The following is a 12,403-nucleotide window of genomic DNA, read 5'->3' as shown; positions in this document are numbered from 1 at the left end:
CAAAAATCACAGATTTATAGTAGTCTTCAAATTGTGGTCCTCCAGCATGCTGGGGGTTGTAGTCTGGAGTGCAACAGATAGGAGATAACTAATTTGGGGAAAACTTAAGGCCACTTTTATACCGGGAAAACGATAAACCCCCAGTACATATGTTAGCCTGTCCCTGAGGCAAGTGAAGACTGAAGATGAGGAAACTGATTGTACGCATCACCAGAAAAATATATTTTTATCCTCATGACTTGACCCAAAGTGAGATCTTGTCGTTACATCCACTGAACGGCCCCTCAGAAGAGACAAGGACACCTAATGTTAACTGAGGGCAGTGAAACATATAGCGGTCATGTATTACCAGACACACGAGTTCCTTCTTTGCTCTTTCGGACTTTTTGCACAGCAACGATTCATCCGCGCTCTCTGAAGGCGACTCTGACCTCTCATCAGACACCTATGATAGAAGCAGGTTCCACTTTAGAACAGCATTGGATCGAGGCCGTCAGCTTTATGGGAACACTTTCTATATTCGTGATCCGGGCTCGTCCCCTTAGCAAACAGCCACATGTAGTTTTACATGGATGATAAAAAGGTGTTCATCTTGTATGCCTTTTTTTATGGCGCTGCGCAGAGGTTCGTGCAGCCACAGGTCGGGTGCACCAAGAAGAGGAAGGCAAGAATGTTTTTCATTTACCATTATGGCGTTCTGAGTTCTATACAAGCGGTGCTCAATGAGATAATCAAAAAAGAAAACAACAATCATAATAATTACATGCCCCACCAAAGCATGTGAAGCACTGGTCCTGAAGCATTAGGTAAGGTGTCAGACCGTGGAACCCCAACCAATCATGAGAACGGGAGGCCTGAGCTCCCCATCTGAATGAAGGGGCAGACATGCATTCAACTCTATGGGGCTGTCAAAGATAATGGAGCACAAGTGCTTGGTCCTCTCCAGCAGCCCTACAGAACTGAATGGAACAGTATTTAAAGGCTATGTACACCTTCTGGGGTATTATTTTTTTTTTTTTTACGATTGCATTTTTACTCATTTGGGGCTAAAAAATTTTTTTTAAATTAGTCTTTATTAAAAATATTGAGCCATTTTGTCACAAATGGTAAACTTCTAGCTCTGTGAATTGTACTTTTTACTTTCACTTTGTGCAATCATTTAATAACCTTTGGGGTCATTTATTAAGCAGAAATACACCTATTAGGCGTATCTCTCTCGCAGATTGCTGCCACTTTTGTCCACTCACACCAGAGCTAAAAAAAGTGGGTGTGGTGGGCTCCGATTTTAAGCGTAGAAAAAAGGTCTAAATGTAAGCCACCAAGGAAGCGGTCCTACATTTAGAAGCGGCAGTGGCTCCACCGAAGTTATGGAGAGGCCAGCACCTCTACATAACTCCGGCAGAACCACCGCCAGTCTAAAACACCGGTCTTAATAAAATGTGCCCCTTTATCCCTAAATTACTATAAAAGGTCATAAACACGTATTTGTTTTAAAAATCGGATCATTTTTATTGTATAAACGTAATAAACACGTATTTAAGCCACATCCTTATCAGTAAGATAAGAACTGAGCTATAATGAGCGTTTATACAGTCAGAGATCAGGAGCCTGTCAGCTGAGATGCCGGACAGAACAGAGTGAAAATTCAGATCCTGCTACTAGATCTGCAAAAGGACAGTGGTTCAAAATTTTTAAAAGAGCAATTGAAAATTTGGCTCAAAATGAGTACAATGCAATTAAAAAACAAATTGTCCCCAAAGGTTCACATAGTCTGAGTTGTTGTATTGGGTCAACCCCGTTAAAGCAGGTTCGCATGGCAGATCTTTGACAAGGACATCTTCCGTATTAGGCTAAATGCACCCGATCAGGACTGCGTGCGGATTTTCTGCATGGATTTGCGTGTTGAAAATCCGCACCGTAGGTCATGTACACTGCATTCTATGAGAATTAGAAAATTCTCAATGCACACGATGCAGATTTTTTTCCATGTGGATTTTGACCTGCGGTGCGGATTTTAAAATCCACAGCATGTCAATTTATTTTATTGTTCCTGCCCGGATTTTCTCCATTCACTTAGTAAAATCCGCATCGATTGATGCAGATTGACCGCACGGATTTGCCTGCGAACACCTGCGGATTCTCCGCCCATGAATCCTGAACGTGTGCATGTACCCTTAAAGTCCATGTCAAAAACGTCTTAACATGAGCCTCAGATTGTTTTTAGGTTTTAAAAGTATTTATTGGTGTTATTGCAAGGAATTACAAAGTATGCATAGGAATACAAAAAAAAAGGAACATGCATATAAAACAGTGTTAAAGCCAAAAATTAAAAGCAAAGAAACCAAGTCTTCAAGAGGTCATCCTTATATGCTCATATGGACAAAACGTATGTCAGAATGAGCCAGTAAAAACAATCTATGCTGTACTTCATACGGAGCAGATTCTTCTGTGATTGTCTTCTGGAAGTTATCAAAAAAGGTCTAGGCAGTTGACATTCCAGCTGATCCAAAGAAATGGTTAAGATTCACAGCTTGATAGCTCTAGTGTCTTGGGCATTCAGAAAATACTACGGGCGAGCTAGGAACATAATTACAGCTTATTGGAATAAACCAGGCCCCGCAACATTACCACAATTTATTTCCAAAATGAACGGGATTATCAGATTTACTTGAAACGAAATAGCATTTTGAAAAAATGGATACGGCATACAGTACGAGGGCGCTGAGGCCTGGTCATCAGAAGCAGAAACCGGCGGCGAGGACTGGAGCTGCAGCACTGGAAATGGCGCAGGACTGTGTGTGGAGTATATGTTATTATCTGATCACATTTGGGGGCACTGGGTGAGCTTTCTTACAACTCATAAACCTCTAAGCAGAGGGATTACAATAAACGGCAGGCAGCTTCCATCTTTCCCTGATGCAATGGTTGCCAAATGGAAACACTGAGGTTGCCACCAGTTACTGCCATATAGCCCCAGCCTAAAATCGATATTACACAGTAGTCTTCATACAATTCACAGGAGGGCCTGTACCTCGTTCTCGATCATCGACACAGGAGATGAACTCTTGCTCGCACCCAACTGTGACCGAGGCCAAGTCAGAATTGCGGCTCCTCTTCTTCAGTGGCTTACAGGCATCGGAGAGGTGGTGCACTGCTGTAAAAACAAGGTCTTCACTTACTGCTCTCTCCTGAGACTAGGCAGACACTAGCAATGCTCGGGTTACGATTAAGTAACACTTGAATAGCTATTTTATAATGTGCTACAAGTAAAAGGTCATTTACAAAAGGGCTGCATGTAATACTACATCCCCCCCTGTAGGGGACTCTGCAGGAGAAATAAGCCGCTGACGGCATTCTCCTGCGGCAAAAGACAGCTATTCTGTGTCAAGCAAATTAAAGGGATTATCTGTGATGAAACAACCCCTTTAACTGTGTAATGGTGTAAACATATAGGATTCTAATTTATATTCATTCTAGGTTTGTGTTACCTGTCTGGGACTTAACGGGGGCGCTTTCTCTGCCTCTTAAGTGCCTGGAGGACTTTTCATTACTGGCTTCCACGTGCTATGGGTGAGAAAAAAAAATATTAAAAATTACAAAAATTAAAAAAAAAGGAAAAGAAAAGTCAAGAACAAAAGGTTGAAAAAAAAAAAGGTGCATTCACGCTGCTTCATGAACATCTTATAGGAAAGGCTATTCCACCGCAATACGCAATACCGTATAATCAAAATCTGCATGAAAATGAGTACACGCTGGAGGTTTATTAGATGCAAATTACAGGAAGATGAGGGGGGTGGGGGGGGATACATATCCATATAGTTGTCCATTATATTGAATACTTGTCCTTGGCTGCCATCTAGTGGAATGACTGCAGAAGGGCAGGCTTCAACCAAAAGCTACGCATGCCATGTAAACACAGGAAGTGATATGGACGCTCGACGTCTGCAGCATGATGTACAGACAAAAGAAAGCTACATCAGACCTCTGGGAGAAGAATGATCAGGTCATTAAATGGAAAAAGAGCATTACTATACTGCTGCCTACATACAGTTCTCACGGTTATGGTATTACAGCCTCATTCCCACTGATGTGAATGGAGACGAGCTGCAATTCCAGTTCAAGCCCATGGATAAGGGGGGGCGGGGCACAATTAATTCCTTTAAGGGGTCTCCTTTATACGCATGGTAACAGTATTATTAGTTACTATGGGCGACTGTCCACTTCTCTTTGTACCAGATTTCAAAACTCTGCTTATTATGGACCCCCTAGGATCCTCAGCTGTGTCCAGTGTGACAGAGCCTTCGGTTTTAATACTGAGGGTGAAGGACTGACACTTTATCTATGCCCTTGTCCCCTCCTACAACATCCGCTGAAGGCTTTCAATGGATACCTCCACTACCTTCCTGGCTGCACCACCTGGAGAAGAAGCTGGACTGCATGTGTGGGCGCTTCTACTGACACTGCCCAGCATAACTGTATTTAATATGAGGATGCTCATTCATAAATATAGCTGGGGGGGGGCAATTCTTATTAAAAGGGGATATCCACATCTGCAACTATGCAAATTAAAAATTAATTTTACCTTCTTGGGTATACAGCTCCAATGCAATTAAAACATGGCTCCATTGCTACAGCCTCCAAACTATCCATGTCACCCTGCGTTCTCCTTTGCTACCAAGTGGAAGTACCGCATGACTTCAAGGTCAGACTACTTGTTATCACATAGAGAGGCATTGTAGCTGTATACACAGGAAGTTAAGACTATTTTCAAAGTAGGCGCATTTGTTTTTAGATGCATATGGTGGGATAGACTAAAAAAATATATATTTGTTGCCAGGTTCTCTTTAAGCTGTGGAGACACATCTGTAGCTAATGGTTTGCAGCCATACTGGCAGTAGTGGCTGGAAATAGCAGTTATAGGTGTCAAGTCGACCAGGTCATTTTAACATTTGCGTGTGAACAGGTGCAGTAGGTCGTGTTGTCCTGCAAAGTGTCGGGCTTGTTTGGCCTGCTGCATCTATGAATCTCGATGACTTGTGTGAGTTGCCGTCCGTCAGCCTGCACGGAGGCGTCTTTCATCGGGACAGGGCTTGCACTAATACACTGTTTGCATTAAGCAAATATCAAAGGTCGTCTTAGGTTTTGAAAAGGAGCGCAATGACTGTCAGTTTCCCAGAACGCCCCTGTATACCAAAGCAACTGAAAAGTCGTTCCTCTTGACCGCAGATTGTGCAAGACAGTCACGTTCACACTTATATAACGTCCGGGCTTCGTACTCATTCTTTATAGATGACCTGACTGCAGGGTTAGATCTAGGCCTCTGCTACTTGGTTAGTATAAAAGTACGAGACATGGAAAGACGACGTTACCTTCTGATTTGGGGTCCTGAGCCTCCTCCTAGAAGCAGCTTCCTCATCAGGTGCTTTGTCGTCCGCCTCTATGTGGTTTCGCGCATTTCCATGCAATCTACCTTTAGGGGGAGGTTGTGAAACGTGTATGAAAAAAAACCCAGGTATATGATAGGCTCACCCCTCTAAGCCCTTATATAACATATGGTCACATCTCTATGCCAAGTCTAATGCAGTAGGCCATATTTGAACATAGTGATAAAAAGAGACCGCAGCACGCTGTCCCATCGCGGTAAAGCAGTCCCATCGGTCAGGTCAGGCGAAAGCTGGAATCACACATGTAGTTTTAGGAGCCACACTAGGTAATGGGTTCAGAGGGTAAGAAAGCACAAACATGAGAGCCCTGCACTGTCGGGTTTCAATGGCTCTGTGCAGCGTTTCCAGCATGCGGAGTACAGATCAACAGAACGTATATGGGATCCATACTCCGCAGGCTGGAGAACAAAGCAGATGAACCCCGACAACAGAAGCCCCGCTGCATGATCATGCTTTCGCCAAAGGTTTAAAAGCCCTTTAACCTATTTCTGGTTTCTGCTCAATAAAATTGCATGTGTGATCAAGTGGCTTTCCAGACTGATCAAATATGCTATAAAATGTATGATCCAATAGCAGGATGCAATTCTTGGGACCCCACTTATTGCCAGCAGTGTGACCCTTCAACTAGGGTTGGTGGCCCTTCTTTTTTTACCAGGGAGAAATCAGTGCAGCCGATGGACGATAAATTGGCCAACCTGTCTCCAAAGCCCACGGGCAGGAGCTGAAGGGGCACAAGGCCACACAAGTCCATGCCATTGGATCATATATTAAAATGGCATATTCTACCAATAAGTGGTGGCAAACTGCTCCCTTTTAACACACTGACAGAGTAAAAACCACACCAGTTGTTGAATTTCCAAAAAGCACCGTCCTTTCTTTGGAGAGTCCCTATGGCCATTTAATGCCAATGTCACATTACAGGGTTATCTCTAAAATGCAAAGCTTTGTAATGAAGCAGCATGCCACCATGTATCTGTGTATGAAATCAGAGGCTGTGGAGGTACAGCACTGTCCCCATAGGTGCCATCTGTAAAATGTGTGTGAGGTCTAAGGCCTATTCACCATAGACTTTGCTGTTGTGAGGAGTGTTTTCTGGAATTCATCTAAGGCTACTTTCACACTAGCGGCACGGACATCCGGCAGGTGAACAGCCTGTCGGATCCAGTCCTGCCGCTAGTGACCGTGTGCCCTGGACTGCCGCTCCATCCCCATTGACTATAATGGAGGCTGGGGCGGAGTTCCGGCAGCGCACGGCGAGAGGCTGCCGGAATAAAACTACGACATGTCCGACATTTATTCCGGCAGCCTCTCGCCATGCCTTCGCCCCCTATTATAGTCAATGGGGACAAAGCGGCAGTCCGGGGCCACGCGGTCACTAGCGGCAGGACGGATCAGACAGGCTGTTTCACCCGATGGAACAGCCTGCCGGAGGTGTGTGCCGCTAGCGTGAAAGTAGCCTAATGCTGTGGTTTTTCCTCCTTATTGCTAGGATTTATTTATTTTTTAACACTTACGCGTATGTAGGTGTAGTGTGCACAAAGACAGGACTTAACCAAACGCCAAGTAAAAGGTCAATTGTTTTATTTATTGCTGGCTAAGGTCACCCAATTTACCTTTAAGAAATCAAAAGCACAAGGAGGCACAGCATATAAATAATCACAGTTTTCCTTCCGTCATCACTGTGTTAGCATGGATTCGGTAACATGCGACTTCAATAATACACCAGGAGGGGGCGCCCCGCACACAAGAAAGGAGAAGGAGCTTTGTATCTCGGACACAGCTAGTAAGTTGCAACACCACTATAGTTTACTCCATGTAGAGAACGGATGAGATGGCTCGTTTATTAGGATGAAGAGGTTTTACCATTACGTATTAGCAGGACCACTGTGCCCATACAATGTCAGACTGCACAATGAGGAGGGGGGTGGGTGGGACCACAATAAAAAGATATTTACAAGCAGTCTCTTCTTAAGGAAGCCATATGACAGCAAGGAGTATGTCGGACGCCTGCACCTTGGAGAGGACAAGCTCCTCGGCACAGGACGCTGCTTAATATCTAGCTGGACAGGAGACAAGGGAGCGATATATAGGAGGTATAAATGCTGCAGGACGAGGAACAAAAAATATTACATGCAGTTGTGTTTTTTTTCTTTTCTTTTTTTTTTTTTTTAAAAGGAAAATCCCATCTCTACACAATCATTTCATGAAGTTATCCTGGAGCAATTATCAGAAATGAGCGGACAACATGAATTTCAATTACTTCTTGATCTTGATCTCCTCCTTGGTTGCTCCTGAAATGCGTGGCGCTTGACTTCCCCCGCGGTCTTCGGTGTTGTACCTTGAATGATACAGAAGGGTTTTGTTTTTTTGATTGTTCCCCATCTAATCGGCATCCAATCAGCAAAGCTGGAGTAGGGGCATCTCCGGTTTGGCCTAGTCATGTTTTAAGGCGGACACTGATCTACAGGACAGCTATCTATGGGTGGCATTAAAAAGGCTGCTTCCTTCTGGGAGCACTGCCTAAACTAGTTGGATCTCCTCAAGGAGAACCAATTCCTTATATATAGTCGCATGTCATATTGTAATATATATGGGGCACAGATTTGCTGCTTGACTTCTGACTGTGGTACACAAGCCCTGACATAGGAAGCTATAGCTAAACATACTTAAAGGGGTTTTCCAGTTAGCATTTATCGACTGACTACTCCACAAAAGGACTGATCGGCAGGAGGTGGCCGCACACGTGCGATACCCTCTGCATTACTCTAGGAGTCGCCTCCCTACCAGGAGTGGCGGACTGCCCTCGGATCAGGCTTTTATGGCACACACAGGGGTCTTCTAGTAGGTAAACCCCCACGAGTATTCATTTACATCAGAGATTCGTGTTCAGCAGCCTCTATTTCATTATTATATCGTAGTTGCAAGTTTTAGGGTTTTTCTGCCATTTTATTAGAAACATAAATTTGTCTTTGGATGAAAAAAAAATATATATATATATATATAATTAAATTAAAGTGGTTTTGAATAACTGCCTTAATGAAAAATTACTGGGAGGCCCCTAAAAATCAGGAAGAGGTGCTATGAATGTGTGAAAGGAGAACACCCCTTTATTCTAGCAGCAAGTGTTCAATTTCACTACAGCGCCACCACAGGGGAAAATTAGGTATTACACATATCTCAATTACATCGATGGGTCCTCCAGAGACAATCTTTGAAGCCAGTCTCTGCTCAAGCTCATAGAGGAGGTTATTTTCTAAAGCAGACAACCCCTTTTAAAAGGTTTCTAGGGGGTCCAAGTGCCACAACTGAAGACTCTGCCAAGACGTCTCAGATTTTCCAAGTTACTTTGGTGACTAATGGGACCTGGACTTTTCTGTCCTATATTGTACCATTCCATAGTTCTGTGATGGCTAACCTCCGGCACTCCAGCTGTGGTAACACTACGACTCCCAAGATGCACAACTTGCTTGGCTGTTCTCTGAACTCCATAGAAATGAATGGAGCATGCTGGGAGTCGTAGTTTCACCACAGCTGGAGTGCCAGAGGTTAGCCATCACTGCCTCAGTTACCCCTCCTGGAGACAGTGGGCACGCGGGGAACAGCAGCATCCAATTCTAACCTTATTCAAACACTTCCAAGTGGAATAACAGAGGCAAAGCGCAATGCAGAACTGTAATTAAAAAAAAATCCAACTTTGTAGTTTTATATAGAATGTAAGCATTTACTAAAACAGATGTGTCTGGAGAGTAGACAGTTTCTTTTTTTTTTTTTCCTCACCCACAGACAAATTATACATTTCTATTAAAACCTTAAAACACCCCTTTAAAAAATTGTATTCAGGCATTGATTGCACTTTACCTTTAAATAAAGAGCTTGTGTATCTTTAACTAAGCAGCACTTGCAGTGGACAGCATTATAAACGATGGGGGCAGGGCTGCAGATACTGGGTGCACGTATTACACTGACACTATTATTGCATCCACTCTGAACGTATTCGGGTCTACTAACAGGTTGCGGTCATGTCACCGTTTTGGAAAATTACAGGAAAAAGAAAAAAAGCATGGCCGCAATGTGTGAATAAAACCCATACTGAGAATAAAAGTGAACGACTGTATGAGGAATTTAACGACAAGACTCTGCGTCAGATAAGCTGCTAAGCGGGGAGACGCTTCCAATATACATCGGCTTTTTTCTTTCCATTGCTATAAAATAGACTCTACATGTGCGTTATACGTAAACCAATAAAAGAGGAGGGGTATGTGACTGCACCTACGTGGAACATACAAAACAATGGGCTAGATATATAGGAAAAGGGATTAGTAGAAAGGTTGGCTCCCATCTAAAAGCAGCATGAAAGCTATTTAAATGCCTTAGAGTACAGTGCAGTATCAGGTTTACCAGAGTCTTCTTCAGATTTGGGCGAGGTGATTATGGCAAACTTTGTATTATAGCGGGCTTTTTGTTTGTCGCTGAGCATGTTCCATTGCGACTCGAGTAACTCTTCGATCTCTTCGCTGGAAGCGTCGGGATGTTCACTTATTACCTACAGGAGGAGAAGAGGGTGAAATATCTCAAACTGGTAGCAAAGCTTCAGTATATTATACAGGCACCGGGGTATATGCATGTGATGGGGGCTTTGTGCAGGAAGGAGAGCCATTTTCATTAGCCTGGCTGCCCCCCAGAGAACAGAGGATCACTATGCAGAGACCTCGCCGTGACCAGCAGCACACAGCTCAGTAGACATGCACATTACTATACACTTTGAACACCAGGTGGCGCCGTACTACGTAAGTAAATGTCATGAGCGTTCACGTCACCATGAAATTTAGTGCTAAACTAACAGCGCCTTAAAGGGACACTGACCGGCCCAAAAAGCATATTTAGGTATATATATGACAATACAGGTCATATAAAGTGTATTAGAATCATCTAAGTATCCCCCCTGTCCACCTTATAAATACAGTAAAAAGAAGTTTTATAACCTGCTTTCATCGTGTTCAATCTGCCCAAGGGGCGGTGTTTCATCTCAACTTGCGCCCAGCCAGCCTCGCCACAACTGCCGTTTGAAGCGCCGCCCAGCTCATCAATATTCCCCGGCCATCTTCAGCGCATGCGCCCGGCACCCTCACTGGCCGGGATCGCATAGCGCCTGCGCACAGTCTGATTCCCAGAGGCCGATGCAGCCTCTGCTTAATGTGCATGCGCCGGGCACAGCAGCGCTTCAGAGTAGCCGCCCAGCGAAGTGAATATTGATTAGCTGGGCGGCGCTTCAAACGGCAGTTGTGGCGAGGCTGGCTGGGCGCAAGTTGAGATGAAACACCGCCCCTTGGGCAGATTGAACGCCAGGAAAGCAGGTTATAAAACTTATTTTTACTGTATTTATAAGGTGGACAGGGGGGATACTTAGATGATTCTAATACACTTTATATGACCTGTATTGTCATATATATACCTAAATATGCTTTTTGGGCCTGTCAGTGTCCCTTTAAAGGGCTAGCTCAGCTGAATGTAGTGATATCTGGAGAAAAATTGGATTTTTTGTACTCACCGTAAAATCCTTTTCTCGTAGTAGGCATTGGGGGACACAGCACCATGGGTATATGTCCAACTACCACTAGGAGGCACTAGACACAAAAAGTGTTGGCTCCTCCCAGGTGGGCTATACCCTCTCCACAGGCACGAGGCTATTCAGTTTGTACCAAAAGCAGTAGGAGAGAGAAGAAAAGCAAGGAACCAACAACTCCCGTACCGGGAAAGATCAAGAGACCAGCCCGGAGAAGCGGAAGAAAAAACATAGGGTGGGATCTGTGTCCCCCAATGCCTACTACGAGAAAAGGATTTTACGGTGAGTACAAAAAATCCAATTTTCTCGTGCATGGCATTGGGGGACACAGCACCATGGGACGTCCCAAAGCAGTCCCTGAGGGAGGGAAAAGAAGAGACGCGCCACCGGTTGGGCATACAGGTGCAGGAGAACCATGTGACCCAACGGGAAAAAACACGAGATGGGCAAGAGGTTCCATAACAAGGAAGAAACCTCAGAAGAAGCAGGGAAGACTGCCAGCACCCCAGGACAAATGACTGGAAGAAAATCCCAAATGCAAGAAGGTGGCAAAAGGAAACAGAGCGCAGCCAAGGGCTGGAGAAAAAATTAGGACAGCACCGCGTGGTGAAACTACCCAACGCTCTACATTGTCTCAGACCCAAAAAACCTGTGGCCATCCCCTGAAAGGCCAGGGGAGAAAAGAAACAGGGAAGCACTGAAAACCAAACGAGTGGGGGAAGCCATAGCAAGGCTCACATGTGAAGGGAGGGGACTCCCCTCACCGCAAGGCCAGGAAAGAAGCTAAGCGCCCCATGTAAAGGTGAACCCAAGGCTGCTAGAGGAAACCGCCAACCCTGGAGAAGGAGGGGGTTGTAGGTAAAAAACCAGGAAAAGAACGATAGCTCCTGCGTCCCCAAAAACAGGAGACGAGGCACAAGCCTCCGAAACAAGATATCACCGTGAAGCGTAAGACCAGAGGAAACTCTGGGCATGTGAAGTATCATGGAAAAAAGAAGCCAGATACAGGCCAGGCAACCTCGGCAGGACACACTGGACTGAGAGACATGGGAGTAGAAGGAGAGCACTCCAAAAAACCTAAAGAGGAAAGGTCCTACAACAGGAGGAGGTCCCTCCCGAAGGAGACCATACGGTGGAACTGCAAACCGCAGCACTAAACCACTCAATACCAGGTACTTGACGTGGGAGGATGGAAAAAAAGAGACACAAATCCAAAGAGGACCTCAAATGAACAGGGACTCCCGAAAGGAGTACCCAGTATGGGCTCACAAGGAACCAGGAGCTGAACCACCAGAAGACAACGCAAGCCAGAATATCCAGGAAAGGCGAAAAGAAACCACCATAGGGGAAGGGGCATTGGCCATGGACAACTAGCCGTACCAAGAATATTGACCAG

General features: G+C 44.8%; 1 protein-coding gene across 1 annotated transcript in view; it reads right to left on the bottom strand.

The window, feature by feature from the left end:
• The window catches only part of NSD2 (nuclear receptor binding SET domain protein 2), an 86,876-nt gene that overhangs the window by 24,959 nt on the left and 49,514 nt on the right, over positions 1 to 12,403 (bottom strand). The window contains 7 exon segments of the mRNA XM_044295486.1: positions 350 to 445; positions 3,032 to 3,085; positions 3,087 to 3,154; positions 3,489 to 3,564; positions 5,370 to 5,470; positions 7,705 to 7,782; positions 9,843 to 9,987. Coding sequence (XP_044151421.1) covers positions 350 to 445; positions 3,032 to 3,085; positions 3,087 to 3,154; positions 3,489 to 3,564; positions 5,370 to 5,470; positions 7,705 to 7,782; positions 9,843 to 9,987 — 618 coding nt within the window.

Source organism: Bufo gargarizans, chromosome 1 (assembly GCF_014858855.1).
Source record: "Bufo gargarizans isolate SCDJY-AF-19 chromosome 1, ASM1485885v1, whole genome shotgun sequence".
In the NCBI taxonomy this organism is placed as follows: Eukaryota; Metazoa; Chordata; class Amphibia; order Anura; family Bufonidae; genus Bufo; species Bufo gargarizans.
Note: the sequence above shows the minus strand (reverse complement) of the source record. Positions and strands in the feature narration are given on the sequence as shown.